General features: G+C 55.7%; 1 protein-coding gene across 1 annotated transcript in view; it reads right to left on the reverse strand.

The window, feature by feature from the left end:
• The window catches only part of LOC116495362 (ankyrin repeat and fibronectin type-III domain-containing protein 1-like), a 158,174-nt gene that overhangs the window by 47,015 nt on the left and 92,193 nt on the right, over nt 1-18,966 (reverse strand). Inside the window, exon 4 of the mRNA XM_032197782.1 lies at nt 6,999-7,039. Within this exon, the coding sequence (XP_032053673.1) occupies nt 6,999-7,039 (41 nt within the window). The remainder of the gene's footprint in view (nt 1-6,998; nt 7,040-18,966) is intronic.

Consider the following 18,966-nt stretch of genomic DNA (forward strand, 5'->3'; position numbering starts at 1 on the left):
AGCCGGCAGACACAGAGCCAACAAGCTCCAAAGAGTTTCAGGTCAGGACCGGGTACCTCTCTGAGAAGCCTGGAGGATTGGATGCCTCTCGGAGGCCAACCACAGTCGTTTCAGCTCACAGAGGAGCATGTGGGCAGCACCTGCAGCCCAAACCCTGTGAATCTGATCATCCCTTCCCCACCAAATCCATGCCGGTGAAGCACAGTGGGACCCTGGAGCTCTGAGCCAGGTGACCCCGGAGGGAGCAGCTCTGGGGGGTCCCCATGAGGACATGGGAAGGCAGCGAGCAGCAGGCAGGGTGCTGGCTCCTGGAGGACGAGGTTGGGAGCCAGAAGCCCCAGGGCTGTGAGGAGTCCCCCGTGCAGGGCTCCTGCCAGCACCCGGAGGATCAGCAGCGCACCGAGCGGCGCGGGGCAGACCGCGGCCACTTCTCCCCCCCAGCTGCGCAGGCTGCTGCGGGTGGGTGGGAGCCCTCCCATGCCAAGAGCATCTCTGCGTTGACTCACTGCCGCAAACACTTTGCTCTCCTGCTCGGAGAACACAGGCTTGGTTATTTTGTTAAAGAATGCCCGTCTTCCTACGCCTGATTCCCTTTCCGTGATTAATGCCGAGCGTAGCGAATGCGGAAGGGCTGCAGCTGGTGCATAGGTGGCTCCTGTGCTGCTCTCGTGCTCCCCACCCAGAAAGAGGCAGCACAGCCCCAGCTTCGATCTTTTCAGTGCCCCCACCACCATACCAGGGACACCCGGCCATCCCACGGCTCCTCGGCCCCTCTGCATCCCCCTCCCCAGCATCTCTCCAAGCTGGACGCGCTGTCCTTCTCCTCCTGGCTGACCCAGAAAATCCTTTTCTTCGCCCTCAGGGAATGTCTCCTCCACGTTTCCCCCGAGGGAAGAGGGGGGCACAGTGTGAGGACCGGCCCCAAGCCCCCCGAAGCCAACTTGGCAGCACCAGGAGAGCGCTCAGCTCACGGGACTGCACAGGACGGGACAGAGGAAGCACAACGGCAAGACACCAGTGCTGGAGATGGGCATCAGGGCCAAGCAGGTTTTTAATTGGACTGGAGGTGAAATTACAAAAAAAAAAGAAAAAAAGATTAAAAAAATACAGCTTTGGTTTAAAGAAAGGGGCTGGGGGGATAGGAGAAAAAAGCCCTTCAAGTTTCTATGACAACCAGCACAGCAAGAGCCTGCACTGTAATCTCACTTAACACATTAAAAGCTGCACAGAAACAACTAAACCCTAAACTTAGTTCTGCTGGAGCCGGGCACCGTGGGCTCCTCCAGCCCCAGCCGTTCCTCCTTCCGTCCAGCGGGGCTGAAGCCGAGCAGCTCCTCGTCCCCGCTCCCTCGGGCTGGGATTTGGTTGGGCTCCATGTGGGCACGGGGAGAGAAGGGGGTCCCTGCCCTCGGGTCTGGGTGCAGAGCACCCCACCATGATCCTCCCGCCCCATCAGCTGGAGGGGCCTGGGGCAAGCAGTACCATACACCAAGCAACCAAAAAGAAAATGGTTAAGAATTGCATTTCTTCTTAGTTTACCAAAAATGTGTTCTTTGGTAGGACCTACCCAGCGTGTAACATGGTGCTATTGGAGAGGTGCTCAGCACCTGTGCAGCACCGGCCCCCAAGGGCAGGAGGCAGCAGGAGGTCTCCAGAAGACCCTGTGGGATCAGAGTGCTACTGGCCAGGACCAGGCCACCTTATTTTACAAGGGCTGGGGAGGCTTCCCAAGGTCCGGGAGGAAAGCAGCAGAGCTGGCCGGAGGCTGCAGCACCGACTTCTCCTGCACTCCGCAGACATCCAAAGCTGGGAGCCACCTCCTGCCGCTCGCACCCATCCTGCCAACCCTCCTCTCCTCGACAGCTCCACTCCAGATCCATTCTCCATCCCCCTGGCCAGCACTGGGCACTGCTCCCCCTCTCCCCAGTGCTCACCTTGCACCATCTGCACCACCTCTCACGCCCCGATTTCCCTGTGCTTCCTTCTCCCAGTGCTTGGCACTTTGCAGGTGAGTCTGAATTACTCGACGAGGATCCCAGCCACTGCAAAAGAAGTCAGACCTTGCATGCATGTCCATGCTGTTGTCATTACCACTGTAATAATAATGCCTGAGTCAAGGAGGCAATCAAATGAACACCCCACTTAGGGACACATCTAGATGATTATGACGGCCTTTGATGCTTCCAAGATGTAAATACCGATTGCTAGATCCTTAAAGATGCCAGGGTTTTACAAGATAATGATTCAACGATGAAACACTCACTTTCATGTAAGCGCTGGCACGGAAGAGCCTTGGTGTAAAAGATGAAATGTTCTACCTTAAGAGCAGGGCGATAATGAATTAGCTGCAGAGACGTCTTGGCAGAATGAATACTGCAAGGCAAAACAAACACAAGATGCTGCTTTACGTAAGGCGGTTTCAGAGGTTGGTTGTGTTTACACCTCTGAGGCTGAAGCATGGGAGGTGGGCGGCAGTCTTTCATCCGAAATGGAGACAGAGCCATAAGGTGCGTCTATAAAAGGGCCGTGGGATGCTGCTGGCGCGAGATGTGGGCTTTGAGACATCGGGGCTCTCCTGCACGACCACGTCCTCCCTGGGGACTGAGCGAGCAGATCAACCGAGAGCCTTTTGTGTCGCTGCAGCAGCCTTGACACCTCCAAGTGCCTGGCAGTGAGCTGCTCCGCAGCGAGGCCGCCCTGACAGCTGAGCACCGCTCCCAGCCGAGGAGACAGCCTGGGCAGGCAGCTCCGGCAGCGAGTCGGTGACACTTTAATTAAAACCAGGTATTTGCTAGGGGGCTTTATGACTGCTGTTACAACGAAAATTTCCTTCTCCGTTTGAAGAAAGTGAGAAACTGTCAGTCCGCGCCTGACATTGAAGAGCCAATATATGCCACCGGGAATCAGCCGTCCTCAGCCCCTGCCAGGGCTGCTGAGTGAGGCCAGCCCTTCCCGCAGCCATCGGGCAGACGTGCCTGTCCCAGCAGAGCCCTGTCCTCTGTCCTGCCTCTCAGCACGGCAGCCCCTGGATCCAGCCCCTGGGGTGCTCCTTCCCCAGCTGATGCCTGCCAGAGCCCAGCTGGAGCGGGGCTGCGGGCGGGTTGCGTGGGGAGCTACGTCCCCAAGCTGCATCGGATGAGATCGATTAGGTTGGGATGTATCAGACACACAGCTCAGCACGGGGAAGGTGCTGTGCCTGTTCTCATGGGATGCAGCAGGAGGCTGGAGCAGCCCTTGCAGGCGATGAATCCTGCACGGCTGGCGCGGTGCTGGACTCATGGTAGCCCCCAGTACTTCAAGCTCCTCTCTTGGGAATTTCAGCTACAGCAGCTCTTTGTGTGCCTGTCCTTCCTAAGGTGCTTTCTAGTTCATTCAGTTCTCAGGTGACACCAGTCTTTAAGATTAAGCCTTCTTGATCCAAGCAGCATTCTTGCATGTAATGTGGAAGAGGGAACATTGCCTCCTGGACACACAAAAAGCCAGGATCTGCAGCTCCTGACATGGGCCAGGAGCTGGAATGACCCTAAACACCCTTGTGAAACCCTCAGAAGTCCAAAAATCTCCCCAGAATGGGCAGCAACATCACTGCAGCTCTATCTGGGACCCCTGCCTCCCCACTGCACTTTGCTGGGTGCTTGCCCCATCACTTTGGGGACATCCCAGCAAGAAATCTGTGCCCAGGACAAGCAGTGGCAAAAGCCATTGCTCAGAAGACTTCTGGGACCCTTTTCTTTTTCCTTCCCTTTTCTTTTTCTCTAACCTAGACCTGCTGTGAAAGCCCAAAGGCACCAAGCAGCGAGCAGGGGGATGCTCAGCAGTGAGGCACCGTCTCTGAGCACAGAAAAGGAAAAGCAGAGGAAAAACTGCCAGGTTTGCTCCAGTAGAGGTGCCCCTCCAGCCACCTGCTTCCAAGCTTCTCTCCGATCACCAGCCTGGCCATGTGGATGTGTTGATAAAACCCCCAGCTCAGCTCAGCTTTGGGAGCCAGCCGCAGGCTGCAGCCCGCGCTCCCATCCCGCATCCCGCAGGGCTCAAGGAGCACGGCTGCTGGGACACTGCAAGGGTGCTGTGTGTTTATGTTTCAATACAATTACTAAGTAGATTTCTGCATATATATATATATATATATATATGTATATATATATAAATGCTAGATGAGATATGTGTGTACATAAACCAGGTATGCCAATATGCACAAATATTTAAGTGATAAGCATTCACCCTTCTAGTGTAAAACCCCTGTAGTGGGAGGTTAATTATTCTTTAGTTTCAAGGCAAATAATTGTCAATAAAAACATATGGGCACAGAAGGTGTATGAATCAAAGAATCACAGAATGGCTCAGGTTGGAAGGGACTTTAAAGATCACCCAGCTCCAAACCCCTGCCAGGGGTTGCCACCCACTAGATCAGGTTGCCCAAAGCCCCATCCAGCCTGGCCTCGAACACCTCCAGGGATGGGGCACCCACGGCTGCTCTGGGCAGCCTGTTCAGTGCCTCACTGCCCTCCGAGTGAAGAATTCCTTCCTTACACCCAATCTCAACCTTCCCTCTTTTAGTCACATGTAACTTCACAAAACACGAGTGATATCCCAGCAAGTTAGGTAATGTAACATCCCTCAGCAGCTCGGCCAGACCTGCCTGCATCTGGGCTGCCTGCGAAGTGCCACCAGCTGCTGGGGACCCGGCGCTGAGCCCTGCCATGCAGGAGGGCTGCGGTGTCAAAAGCGGCTCTGCCTGGGGCAGTGGCAGTGCCAGCAGCAGCCGGAGGATCAGAGCGGAGCAAGCTGGGGGCAGCAGAACCACGAGGCACCACGGACTTCTGCTGCAGAGCAGCCACCAAGGAAGATAAATAGGGTGAGAATTAAGCCAAGCCGGATTGCTGTGATGAGACAAACCACACGGCCAAATTCACGGTGGCACGGGGAGCCAGAGAGCACCAACAAGCTCCTGGATCTGCGGCAGCTTCTGTCTGTGCCTGCACCCACTGCCCTGACCTGGCCCCGCTGCACACGCAGGGAGGTGGAAGGCTTCGTTCTCCGTTGTAAGGTAGAGAAATGCCCCCCATTTCTCTGAGGAGATGAACTACAAAAGCAGCACCATGGTTTTTGCTATCATCTACCACCACAACCCCCCTGTGGGAAAACTGACGAGTTTTCCTGCTCTTTTTTATGTTTTCTCCAAATCTCTGACAAAATCTCACAAAAGCTCCAGCTGGAAGAGGGACGCTAGAGATGCTTCAGTCTTTTCTTAGCATGCTCGTCAAAAACACGCACTCTACATGAGCACACAACAGCGCTGCGATAAGAAATCTCAGACGACTCTTAGTAGGGGTCACGGGCACACATTTATAAATCCCCTGCCAAACGTGTGTTGATTTTGTCATCGCATCTACGATGACTCCACAGCCTCCTGGGATACCCCTCTGATCTCCCACAAAGCTCCGTGGGATTAAACAGCCTGGGAAATGGTTCTGGCTGTGTTTTCAGAAGTCTTTTGCTGCCAGTGGTCTTGGGAAGCTGGTGGTCAGTGCCTTGGGGCAAGCGGACAGAGCAGCTCTGAAATGAGACTTTTTAGCAGGGGCCCAGGAGACTAGTGTTGAGCTTGCAAAAACTTCCAGTGCTTAAAGAGAGAGGAGCCAACAGATAACCAGGAACACAAAGGAACTGGCACACCCCATGCCAGGCAGCAAGCCAGCAGCTCCTGAAAGGGTTTGGGGACACACTCTGGCATCCCAGGACACTCCAGATGCATCTGCTCTAAGTGTAAACGGGATCAGGAGGGGAAGGAGGATGCAGCCACAGTGCTTGCTGTGGGCTCAGCAGCGCTGGGAGCAGCTCTGTAGGAACATTTGGGAAGCAACAAAAATTTGGGAAGGAAAAAAAAAAACAAGAGCAGAAGCCCAGTGAATTTTGGAGGAGAGAAGATGTCCTCAAACCAATTCCCTTTTAACTCTCCAAACCACACCCTCCACTGATGATCCTGCATGTCAGAGCACTACCCCACAACTTCAGAAACATCTGTGGCATTTTTTTTCAGAACAAAACAGGCGATAACATAAGGATGCTTTACTTCTCCCAGACAGAACAGGAGCAGTACAGGGTCCGACACGCGAACGTGCTCAGCAGCACAATGCGCAGCTGTTTCGTGGTCAGGGCCAGAATTGAAATTCTCACCATGGGTTTTCGTAGAGTTCGCCTCCATCCAACCCATCATGCTATCAGACACATCCTTCCAGCAAAGAGACAACCTTCTTGCCTCGAAGGTGCCATGCTGCTGCAAGGCTCTGGAAGTGCTGGGTGCAACAACATAACCGGCCCGAGAGCGAGCTCTGTTTGCATTTCAATACGGGTCGCAGAGGTCAACAGCACTGTAAGTGCTCCGCTTGCTCTCGCTCGCTTATGGACTGTCGCAGCTTGCTCAGAGCCACGGCCAAGGGCACACACCAAGTCACCAACTGCTCGAGCTGGTGGGGTGATTTGCAGATCCTTTGTTTGTGTTCATGAATACGGTGGCCCCAGAGAGCCTCCTCCTTCTCTCTCACCCCTGCGGCTCGCCGCGATTTGCACTTAAGCTGACGGAGGAAGACAGGCGTCAATGTCAACGCAGGGGCTGTGGAGATGCGCGAGACCAGCCCGTTGCGACACGGAGCGAAACCCTTCAGCTCCCCACAGCAGCGCAGCTGTGCAAAGCAGGAGCAGAGGGAGCCAGGGGTGGGAGAGGTCACCTCCGCATCCCCGCTGCCCGGCCGCCGGGTCCCGGCTCTGCTCCCCAGGCTCAGCCAAGCTGTCGTGACTCCTCCTGACCTGATTTAATGATCTGCGTACGCCCCGAAGCCAAAGCGATTGACAGCCCTTCCACTGCTATCCTCGCTCCTGTAATTGCGGCAGCTATTCTTGTACGCCAAAATGTCTAATCTTAGTAAGCCACAGAGCTGCTTGATAATATGGACCAACCGGGAATTTCCACGCGATTACTCACCGCAGCTACTGGCACTTACTTGGGCTGGTAAAAGTCCTTCTTGTCTGCTGACCCCAGGCTCTGCAAGACACAAGACAAAACAGAAATGTTTCTTTAACCCTTTGCCAAGCAGGTTTCCCTGATGAAGACGCGTGGCGAGCAGGCAAAGCTGTGCCTATGGGTGCGTGGGGGCTGCCTAGGCAGGCTCGGGGCACCTGCAGCCACTGAGCACACCGCGGGCAGAGCCCACAGGCAGCTGGGGCTGTAACAGGACAGAGTCAAAGCAGAGGCACAAGGATGTGTTAGGTTTGAACCCAGTGGGTCCAGGCACAGCCAGGTCTGCCACCGCTTGCAGAAGGGTGACACCTTGCACCAGGAGGCTGGAAACAGGACAGGGTGCAGGGCCAGCGGAGAGCTCAAACCCCACAGCCACTCCCCGAGGATAGGGCCACAAAATTCTTCCGCCAAGAAAAACCACACCAGATCCCAAACACATGAAAGCCTACCCGGGCGCACGCCGAGGCTCCCATTTGCTAGCACCTGCAGAAATGTCACAAATTCCACCACCACCACAATCTGCTCAAAGTCTGACACCGCCCCAGGCACACGGGGGCTGCTGGAGAGCTGGGCCAAGCACGGAAGGGCCACCACCACCCGAGGGCTGCAGGAGGGCAGGCTGCACAGGACACGGAGGATGCTCGCGGCGGGCCGGATGGACAGCCAGACCCACCAAACCTCCCCCTCCTCCTCCTCTGCTCGGGGACAGTCCTCACCTCACGCCCCGCCAGGATGGGGGGCAGCAGCCCGCAGCGCGGGGTGGCCCCACCACCACCGTCCCCGTCGTCCCCGTGTCCCCACAGAGGCATGCCGGCTCGTGGGCAGCGCTGGGGCTGGGGCTGGGGCTGGGCCGGCCGCCTGCTGGAGTTTTGCTCCACGGTTGCCAGGCAATGGCGAAGGCAAACTCTGCTTCTGCTTCGGCGGGGAGCAGCGGGCCCGAATGCTAATCAGGGGCACAGGAGCAGTCCTGGCCCCGTACTGCCCCTGCCAGCACCCCCCAGCCTTGTTCCCACCCGGGGTCAAAGGAGCGGAGGAGGAAGGCCCCGGCTTGAAGCAGGCAGGGCTGAGCTGGGCCCAAAGCACCCCACGGCCCCCAGGGGCTGCCAGGCCAGCGGGCAGTGCCCTGGCCGTGTCCCCCCAGGGTTGGGGGGCACCGGGAGCATGGGGCTGGGTGTATGTGGCCCTCACGCTCATCCCATGATGGGACGAGCCTTCCTCCAGCCTCCCCACAGGGAAAGGCTCCTCGCCAGCCCATTTGTTTCACCACCCTCGTGGTCTTCCTTGGGAAATGTCCTTGCACTGCCTCTGCCCAGCACTTGCCTCATTCTCGCTCCACTTCACCATCAAAGCAGGCAAATTCCCCGACACAGAGCTGCAGGCAAGCCCCCACCTTGGGAACACCTCCACTCTTTCGGGCACAGCACTCCCACGAGACATTTCATTACTTCTTTAAACTCGACATCTAAACCACAGAGGGACGGTTCCCAAACTACGGCTACAACGCAGTTCCCGAGCCACAACAAATTCAGCTTCATAGGATCCCTGTGCCAGCAGGGATCGCGGAGAGCTGGCAGTATTTAAGGAGAAGCTGCAAGCAGCTTCCTCAGCACCCTCCAAGTGACACACGGGGATGTGCATCCTGCAGCCCGACCCCAGCCCAGCTTCAACAGCTCTGGGCCAGCAGGGAGCTGGTGAGGAGCGAGCAAAGCCATCGGCCACGGCCAGCAGCAAGAGCCCCATGGGCACAGCCGCTCAGCCCCGTTTGCAAGCCCCTGGGCAGGATGAGCTGCACGGGCATGCTCCCAGATGGTGGTGGGAGCTTGTCGAGCAGCTGGTTTTTAAGTCACAGGAAACTAGCTTTGGAGAGGGGAAAAACAAAACAATAAGATGGGGCGCGATTGTAGCAGGGACTAGCCAAAACATCTGATTTTGAGCCTTATTAAGAACATAACTATCGAGGAGGGAAAGCCGAATTCCAGCAACATGTCCAAGGAATCAGGCCTGGAGCAAGGCCCAGAGCTGTGGATCAGCTCCTGGCTCTACCACCACCCCGCTGGCTGACCTCAGGCTCTTTCTTCCCTCTCCGTGCCCGAGCCTCCCCAGTTCCTTTGCCTCATCTCTCTCTTCCCGGAAGAAAGAGGGACCATGCACGGCAACCAGGCAAAATTCCCACCACATTTCAGGACTTTCTGCTGAGCACACACAAGGGGCGAGGACGTGCTTTGAACACCTCTACGAGAGGTGCAATCAATGGGTGAGTGGCAGCTGGAGGTAGCCACAGCATCGCCCTGGGACAGCGACAGCCCCGGCACCACCCCACAGAGTATGGCAATTTTGGCTGACAGCAGCAGGAGGGGACGATGGCCAAGAAGTGGTCGAGGGAAGGACCCCTGGGTGGAAAGACCACCGTAAGGAAGCAGAGCGGAGTGAAACAGAGGAAGGCAACACAAAGCTGGAATCTTAGGAAAACCGTCCTGGCGCTCAGCTTGAGCAGAGTTTGAGCCAGCTCCAGAGGGGAGGGGTAGAGCAGCATTTCTGTGGGCTTTTAGAAAGCTGACCTGATAAGGCATGGAGACATGTGCCAAGGGGACAGTTCCTGGCCTTACAGGGACCTCGGGAGAGCTCTTCTTTTCCTGTCTGTGCCTGGGAACTGGAAGAGGCAGAGAGCTCCCAAAAATGAGCAAAAGGTGGCTTAACATTTTTCTTTGCTTTCTGAAAGGAAGGATAGTTCCTCCTGAACCGATACAGGCTACGGAGGCTTTTATCTGTGCAGTCATACAATAAAAAACCAAATGCCTGCCTTCGTGCTTGCATTATTACTGGTGGTCTACTGGCTGCCAGGAGAGTCATCTGCTGGTGGCTCAGGCACATCCGTGCATAGCTGGGGTCTCCAGAGGCTGCGGCATGACAGCTCCACAACCAAAATAACTCCGGGAGCCACAGAGGCTCTGGGAGGCTTGCTGATGCTGCAGGGAGACCCTCGCCTTCCCGGGGGGACAAGGGGAGTGGCAGCATCCCTGAGTTCAAAGAGCCCCCCGCGTGCTCCGAGCCTCCCCACGCAGCGTGAGTCACCCTCCAGCGGGGCCGTGGCGCTGCCTCTCGTTTGCTCACTTCATTGATGACTCAGGGTTTAGGAAGCACGTTTTAAATCCCTTAATGAAATAATGGAGAGAGTCTTTTTTTTTTCTTTTTTTTTTTCTTTTTTTTTTTTTTTTTTTTTTCCAGCATGTATTTTTAAAACAAATACTTGAACGAGGCTTGCGCCCATCTCCATCATTCCCTCCTGAGACACACGGCTAGGGGGACTGAGCCTGGGGGCACCCAGGGGACATAAGCAGCCCCCAGCACCTCCCAGTGGGGATGGGCAGGGAAGGAGGGAGCCCATGACTGGCCTGGACAAGCCATGCAGAGCCCAGCGGTGCCCTGGGGCATTGCTGAACATTGGGGCTGAGCCTCGGGGGCACACACCCTTCTGAATGCGGATGGGCGCTGATGGTGACCTCCTGCCCCTGCAAACTGCCCCAGCAAAACAAGGGAGCAGCAGAATGGGATGCTGGCACCACATCCACAGCTCCTGGGCCAGGATGCAGACTGCCAAGACCGGGGATTGTCTGCCAACTTGATTAAGAAAGTGTTGTCCCAAGCATGGCCAAGGTCATTACCATTACCCCCAGAATCCTCCCCATGTAAGAGTAACTGACCCAGGCTGGTGCTGCGCTTGTTTTGAACACCAGACCTCTCTGCGTAATGCTCACAGCCCTTCTGCTCTTGCCTCCAAAAGTGCATCACAAGAAGCACCTTAGAAATGGTAAGAGGGCAAAAGGAAGGTAACAGGATGAACTGAGAGATCAGAGCGGTTTTATTACCATAAAGGAACCACCATAAGGCCGCATGCCCAGATTGTTAAAAAAAAAAAAAAACACCCCTTGCAGGTTGCTTTTAACCTGCCTGTAAAAGCTCAGCCCCCTGGGCTAGTGGGGCAGCACCAGCAGCACCTGGACCCTCTCGGAGGCTGGCCCTGTAAGCACCAGGATGCAGAGAGCAGCACCTGCCTGCTCCCATGTCCTCTTTGGTGTTTCCATCGCTGCTCTTCCCAAAGCTCCTCACCCGCAGGACAGAGCAACCCCACGGGAAGAGCACGGCACCCTGGCTGGCTTCAGCACTGCCCCAAAATCCCCTTTTAAACACCACATTTTGTACAAAATGTCAAAGGCATCCGTGGGCTTGGCTTTTCGTTCAAACCATGACCCACCACTTTCACGAATCCTTTGCAAACCTGCGAGAGCCAGGGCCAAGCTGAGCACCTGAAATTATTTTCTTAATATCACATTTCAGGCACTAAGTAAACTACTTTGCAAGTTACCGCCAGCCTTGCTGGTCCCCAGCAAGAATTAGCACAAGGCGCCGCAGACACAAAAGATGAGACCATTTTAAAGGACGGCACCGAGTTCGGAAATTCAGCCAAGCTGGGGAGATAACAGGCACGGCGCTGCAAACGAGGTTGCCCACGGAGGGGCTGAGGCAGAGGTTTTGCATTATCTGTTTATGCACACCAGCAGCCATCAATCCTCTTGCACTTGTTACTCTCCTAATATGTTGCCGAGCGTAATCTCAGCTCATCTTTTTCCGGGCAGCGTCCCTCGGAGAGCGAAGTTATTAGCGAGGCTGAAGAAGCCTCATGCAATTGTTTAGAAACGACACCAAAATAATCCCCAAAGACAGGCAGCTGCTTGCAGGTGGCAGCTTTCTGAGTCCTTCCAATAAACTCTAGCTCAGTAACTCCCAGAATAATCAATGCCCATACAAAAAGCAGGCAAAAACCGAGGGATGAGTTCTTTTTTCCTGCTAGAAGAGCAGGGAAATAAACCTGTGGGCTGAAGTCCATGCTGCAAAGCTGCCCTGCGCAAACCTCCTCGCCTGCTGGGATGGCTGCACCCGTGCCCGAGGTCCTGGGAGGGGACAGGCTGGCTCCTGTGGGATTTGGGCACGGGGGCAGCTGCTTGGCCCCGAGGCAGGGCAGGGTGTGCTGGGGGCTGTGGCTGTGCTGCCCGTCCCCCCCCCAGCGAGATCCTGGTGGTTTGTGCTGTCAGACACAGCCCTTAGCCAAGCTCGGCGTATCTGCAGCATGCTGCATTTATGACTAATCGGGAGGCGATGCCTGACTGTCGGAAGGGCAGGAAAATTCAGAGCACTGGGATGCGAGAGGATTGCTCGGAGGTTTTGTCCACCCGTCCTTGCTAACAGCACCCCTGTGCTCCAGGGCTGACCCCCCCAGCGCAGCCTGTTGCTCAGCATGACCCACCTGCGGCACAAAATCCGGTACTTTAGCCCCAAAATCTGGTGGCAGGGGAGCTCACAGGCCAAGCTACGTGTGGTGGGACAGAGAGAGCAGCGGGAAGGAGGAGGATGCATGCCTCTTGGAGGCCCTGGTCTCTTGGAGGAGCCCTTTTGGCAGAGGCAGCCCCCGAGCACTGCTGGGCACGGGGGTGTGCATGACAGCAGCCCCAGCTCCAGCCCTGGCCTTCCATCGTGATCCTGCCTCCTGCTGGGACCGACGCAGCCAGGGGATGCTGATGGTCCCCAAACCTCCCTGCTCAGCATCCAGCACGTCCCAGCTCTGCTCTCGAGCACGAGTCCGACCCAGCCTCTACCCTCACCTACAGAGCTACCTACACGGCCACGCAAGCGAGGTGCCTTGAAGTATTCCAGGTGCTCCGCAGCAGGGCAGAGCAGCACAACACATGCCCGGGAGGCTGGAGGAGCTCCCAGTGTCCTCCCAGGAGCTGCAGGGGCACTGCACAGAGTAGCAAATATCTGCAGGTGGGACCGAGGAGGAAGAGCCCCAAGAGCCGTACCGGCACAGCCCTGCAGCCTCACGCGCTCCTCCCTTGCCTTCGTTACAGCAGGCAATTAAGTGCAGGCAACTGGGCTTGGTGTGGCACAAAACCTTCCTCTCCTCCACCTGGGTAACGAGGACGGGCTCCTTCCTGAGCCTGCCTTCCTACAGGAGGAAAGCCAAGCCTGCTAACGAGCCTCTGCCAACACAGCCACCCCACAACAAACACATCCATTTCCACTCCTCGCCGCAGCCCCTGCACCAGCCGGAGCCTGCCCTGTCCCCCCCGGTGTCTCCACACCTGCCCCGTACCCTCGGCCCCCTCCCAGCCCTTACCCCACGCTAACACCGAGCAGAGCTTCAAAGCATTTCTTTACAGAGCTCAGCCACGAAAGCTTTCGCTGCACTCATACTGCGCTGCTAGGTGCCTGTGGGTTTAACTGATACGTGCACCCGTGTGCGTGGATGCACGGCCTCGTTATCGACAGGTTTCTCTTTTCCAAGGGATTCCACGAGCTCTGCTGACACAGCCCAGGAGGCATCCACTTGCTGCTGCTTCACAGGAGAGTTTCTCTGCATCGCAAAACTTGTAAAGCCGCTGCCAAAACCGCTGCAGCTCGTAAACTCCGCGAGCTCAACAGCGTGCAGGGTGACACTCGCACAGGCACGGGCACCCTCTCTCCGTGTTTGCATTCATCAGGCCCTTAATTAGGTGGGGAAGGAGCTGCAGGAGGAGCAGCAGACAGGAGCTCTAACAAGCAGCTGAGAGCTGTTACAAACAGCACGCTGCGCATGTGCTGGTCTCTACCTTTTTTTTTTTTTTTCTCTCTCTTTCTTTCTTGATTACAGCCTGCAAACTATTACTGCAACTTTAAGCACGTCGGGAAAGAGCTATGCTCGGGCTTAAGTGTTTGCAGAATCAGGGCCTAGACGTGCGGATGGATGTGTTGCTATTTATACCAGAAAGCCCTCAGCACAGTGCATGGGGGTGCAGCGAGGCTGAGCCAGCGCTGCCACCAGGACCTGGGTTTCTCTTTTGCTTCCTTTCAGGGGGGGCAGCTGCCTGCTCTTGCATGAATGCCCAGCCTGGTATTTTTATCTCCGGGCTTATGAGCTTGCGCGTGTTTATGCCGGTTTGTAGGTGAAGTTACGTATTTCATCACCGAAAGGAAAAAAAAAAAAAGGAAATACAAAAGGCTGGAAGCCGTGTAGCCAGCTCCCAGCTCCACGGCCCTGCAGTTAATTACACCCTGTTCTCCAGCAGATCCTTTAAATGCTGCGTCGCAATCCCTGTAGCCGTGCTGTGTGTCATTCATCCTGACAGCAGGTCTGCCCGCCAACCCAGCTAATTATAGTGCGGGAGGCAAATGACTGGGCTCCCGCCCCGCTGCCTGCTCCTCTCCATCAGCCGCACGCTCCCGGGACGCCGGCGACCCCGGGCTGCAGCTGGGGCTGGCGATGGATGTGCCACAGGGTGCCCGTGCGGGGCAGCAGGGGGGCACCACAAAGGGTGATGCTCCCCAGGGAGAAGCCCAGCAGGGCCCTGACTCCCCAGGAGCTCCTTTCCTGGGGCAGCAGCCTTGTGGCCCCGTACCCAGCCCTGTCCTCCCAGGCAGCCCACCTCTCCTCGGACGACCTCTGCACCTCCCTTGTTTTCCCCCTGGCCATGCCTGTTGGGTCAACTGCATCGAATTGGGCTCGGGTTGTACCAACAGCATCGCCACCCATGGGTGCTGCTGTCTTGGGGCTAGGAGGATGAGCGTTCAGCTTGGTAAGGGAGAAGTGGCTTTTAGGATCCCTCGGAGCGGATCTGTGGGCTGAGCTGAAACCAAGCTCAGCCCCGTGTGCCCGCTGGTGCCACCGAGGAAGGCACAAGCCCAGGAGCAGCTCCAGCTTCCAGCAGCCACCAGGAGAACCCTGGGATCCAAAAGGCAAAGAAATACCCCATCTTCCACCAGCCCTCAGCGGGGACAAGCCCCCGAGCACCAGCAGAGCCCAGCACGAGGGTCCCCATGCAGCACGAGGGTCCCCTGTCCCTGCACAGGGAACAAAAGCTTTGCCCCGGAGACCAGGACTGAGGCCACCCAGCACGGTGCGCTCGGCCGTGAAGTCACAGCTTTAGGAACACACCTGGAGAAGGGAGAGGATCCGGCCAAGCTGCACCCCTGGCGAGCTATTAATAACCCTGCACATGCAGGACCTGCAGCAACGTCAACCAGGCTGCCAGTTGGGGACCAAGCAAAACCCAGCCCTCGCGTTGGGACAGCGTCCAACCAGCGCTTGAAACACCATCGGAGAACAGGTCTCTCATTATTTTGGCCCAGAAAGCGGCTCCCAGGGGTTATACAATGTCTGAGTCAAAATATGTAAATACAAACCCTCACTTCTGGGAACCTGGCTGCCGACAGCTGGCCCCGTGCCCATCCTTCGTGGCATGATGCAAACAAGACCGCAGCGCGCTCCTGAGTCGCTGAGACCCTGTGGAAAGGCCAGAGCTGCCTGCAAAATGACAGGCACGCCGGGAAACAGTGGCCTCCTCCTCCTCGGTGGCCCAGAGCAAGCCAGCAGGCCGTGCTGAGCACCCTTTTCTCACGGACCCTGACTTCACAGAGATAACTCCAAAAAAAATCTGCATCTCCAGTCTCAAACCCAAAGTGATTCTTTCAAAACCAGGGCTTGAGGCGTATCAGCCAAACCATTCTGGAGTTGTAAAGCTCTCCAAAATTAATACGTTACAGGCTTGTGGGAGCAGATGCCAATGCCCACGCTCCTTCAGCACCTCCATGCACATCGCCCTTGCCCCTGCAGACTCTGGCTTCCCAGGCACGCCAAGCCCCGCTTCCAGCCTCCTCCTCCTTGCCTGCAGCCCTGCTGAAGGTGCAGGTGGCCCCAGGGACGCAGTCACGGCACCAAGCCTGTCGGAGTTTAAGAAGCAATTGGACTGTGCACTTAGTCACTTGGTCTAAAATTTTGGGTAGACCTGTGCGGTGCCGGGAGTTGGGCTCGATCCTTGTGGGTCCCTTCCAACTCGGGATATTCTGTGATTCTGTGATTCTGTGATCCTTATGGGCTCCTTCCAACTCGGGATATTCTGTGATTGATTCTCTGATTCTGTGGGTGCCCAGGGGAGCCAGGGCGAGCCCACACGGGACAGTGACCCCAGTGACAGTGACCCCAGCTCAGCTGTGTTGGTTTTAGGCTGGATTTGCCTCCTTGCAGCACCGTCACTGACAGCTGGGAGACGTGCACCCTCAGAAGGCAATGCCAGCTGCCACCGAGGGCAGAGCTGGGCAGAAAGCCCGGGCTGTTCATTGGATGCATTTCTAGGCAATGCAGATACCCCACAAATCGCTCAAACAGAGAGAAATGTACGGCAACATCACTGATGCACGTTACAGGTGAGACCCTAAGCATTAAAAGCCAGGGAAACCCCCCCAAACTCCACACACAGCTGTAGGAATGCCCCTCACCACCCCGAGGCTCTGGGAAGGACGTGCTGGGGCTCACCGGGACACCCCGGGACCCCTCAGACGGGGTCGGAGCCGCGGGACTCCCGGCACTAAGCACTTACACGGGCTCCGGCCGTCCAACCACCACCAAGTATTTAGGCATCAAACTCCATAAAGGAAGCACAAGACACACTACGGAATAATTCGAGTGCATTATAAAAAGCCCAGAGGGGAAAATAGATTTTTGGAATGTGTTCTCAATCTCATTAATTGGGAAGACAGCCTTGGAGGGGAAAGGAAAAAAAAAAAAAAAGGATTATATTCCTCCCCAAACCATTATCCACTCTGAAGAGTGTATCATATGAAAACAGTTATATAAAAGAATAAATTATATTTGGAATGGCAAGAACCCCAGAATAAAGCTAGAAACTCTGATGTTCCCATATAAAGATAGGAGACAGTTATCTGTTCCAAATTTTCAAGTTTTCTGCTGTGCCAATTCAAATTCACTACATACCAGCATAGCCATATAAAGGGGACTCCACCCATGTAATCTTGGAACGAGCAATAATCCCCCAAACTATCAATTTAATGTATGGGGATACAAAATGAGACAAGAATGTACTAACAGAGAGAGCAATCCATTAACTACATGGCAAAAGGCACCAGAACGTGCGCGCAGGAATATCTATTTAAAGTGACATTTGCATTTAAAGACCGGATCTGAAATTAAGGCTTCTGCACGCAGACATCATCGATCCTGCAAATTAAAAGGCCATTTCGGCATCCAATGTGAATTTTATTTTTGTTTTATTTTCTCCTATTTGTTCAGCGTCACGTTTCTTGGCCAGCACTGGAAAAAAACAGCTCTTGGTCGTGTTTTTTTTTTATATTAGCTGTGTTTCTGATCAGCTTTTCCAGGGCGCTCCTGCACCAGCGTGCAGCTGAGGGATGGGGACGGTTCCGAGCAGCTTTCCCAGGGTGCGAGGCTGGAGCCTGAGCTCTGCCAGCCGTGCTGTGAGCGTTGGGATCCTCGTGGCTCCGGGTGCCTGCATCAGCCCCGACCCCACCGTGCTGCCTACGGCACTGCTGTATGGGTACCAGCACTCGCGTGCACCAGCGGCCCTGCTCCTTACCCTGCGCACACTGTGTGTTATGTCTGAAGTGGGCAAAATCTTCAATTTTTGCAGATTTCTGCAGGTGCAGTGTGTTTATACCAAGCCTGGATCCTGTGTGCCTGTCTCTCCACACCAGCTCAACAACACGCAGAGCTCGGCACACACCGTGCCCAGACCTTTTCCCAGTGGGAAGGGATGGACGGGGGGAGCGCGACAGCGGCAGGAGAGCGCTCATCTGCTGCCAGATCCAGCCCCGGCTGCAAAAACAGCCCCAGCAAGGAGCCCCCTTCTCGCTGGTCCAAAGCAGAAGCCCGAGGAGGAAATTGCTTCTTTTCTCCACCTCTGCCAGTCTAATAAAAGACAACTGCTCCTCCAGAAACCACCCCGGCTTGTTCGCGAGGCCACAGCGAGGAGCGGCAGCCGCGCAAACAGCCCTGCAGCGAGCGTGCTGGACGGCACCCAGTAGCCAGCACGGAGACCAGTCCAAGCCATGGAGATGGAGGCGCAGATAAACCAGGTCAGCTAAGTGTTTCCATTCAAGCCAGACAGTGACTAATAGACTACATGAATTTGTTACTCAACCGAAGTTAAACTTTTCAGGCCCAGAAGAGCCAAATAGTTGTTCCAAGTGAAAAAATCCTGCAGGATGCATTCCTTCACCATGTCCCATGAATACCCAGGGAATCATGGTTTCAGGATGGGGCTGATAGTTCTTTCATATATCACAAAGAATAACAAACTAACCTCTCCTTTATTCTTTTTGCTCCTCAAATGCTATTTACTCGTGGCAAGAGCACGCACGTCATGTTCACGCAGCGCCCTGGGAGGTGGAGGGCTGTGCAAGCTCCGCGTGCTGTTACTGCAGCAGATCAAACAAGCAGAGAAAATAAAAATTTGTTTTTCTGGCATTATGGCTGTCAGCACAGACAATAAAAGAGTATGGACGACACAGCATCCACCTTCCACCCCTTTCTGGATTCAGCGTCATGGCATGAATGAGCTTTACGCAGAGAAATGGGACTGAAAACCAAAAACGGATGAGCCCTTCAGCACTTGGAAGCTCCTCTGAATTTCTTTGAAATGTGACAGACGGAGCACGTACCCGCAGCATCCACCCCACGCAGCAGGCACGGGGCAGCACCCTGCACCCTGCCCAGCCTCCTGGGGTACGGCTCTGGCGCACCCATGCCACGGGGCAGCAGCCCAGCGCCTCGTGGCAGAGCCCAGGCACCACGACACGCGGGCAGCGGGCCAGCAGTGTTACAGAAGCCATCAAGGCCACAGCCTTTTTTTTCACTCTCCGTTTCAGAAGATGGCACTCTCCAGGAGCAGCAGCCAAGAGGCAGGCAGGCCTCGCGGTGTAATGCCACGTTACGCACCACCACATCCCAGGACAGCAGCGGCTGTGCACAGAGACCGCACGCAGGCAGAGCCTTCACCCTTTCCACCTGGAAAAGCACCATGCTGCAGAACAAACCCATTGCCACCAAGATTGTTATCTAGAGTCAGCTGAGAAACAAGCTGCAGGAAGGCTTCAGGAAGCCAACA

Source organism: Aythya fuligula, chromosome 15 (assembly GCF_009819795.1).
Source record: "Aythya fuligula isolate bAytFul2 chromosome 15, bAytFul2.pri, whole genome shotgun sequence".
NCBI classification, from domain to species: domain Eukaryota; kingdom Metazoa; phylum Chordata; class Aves; order Anseriformes; family Anatidae; genus Aythya; species Aythya fuligula.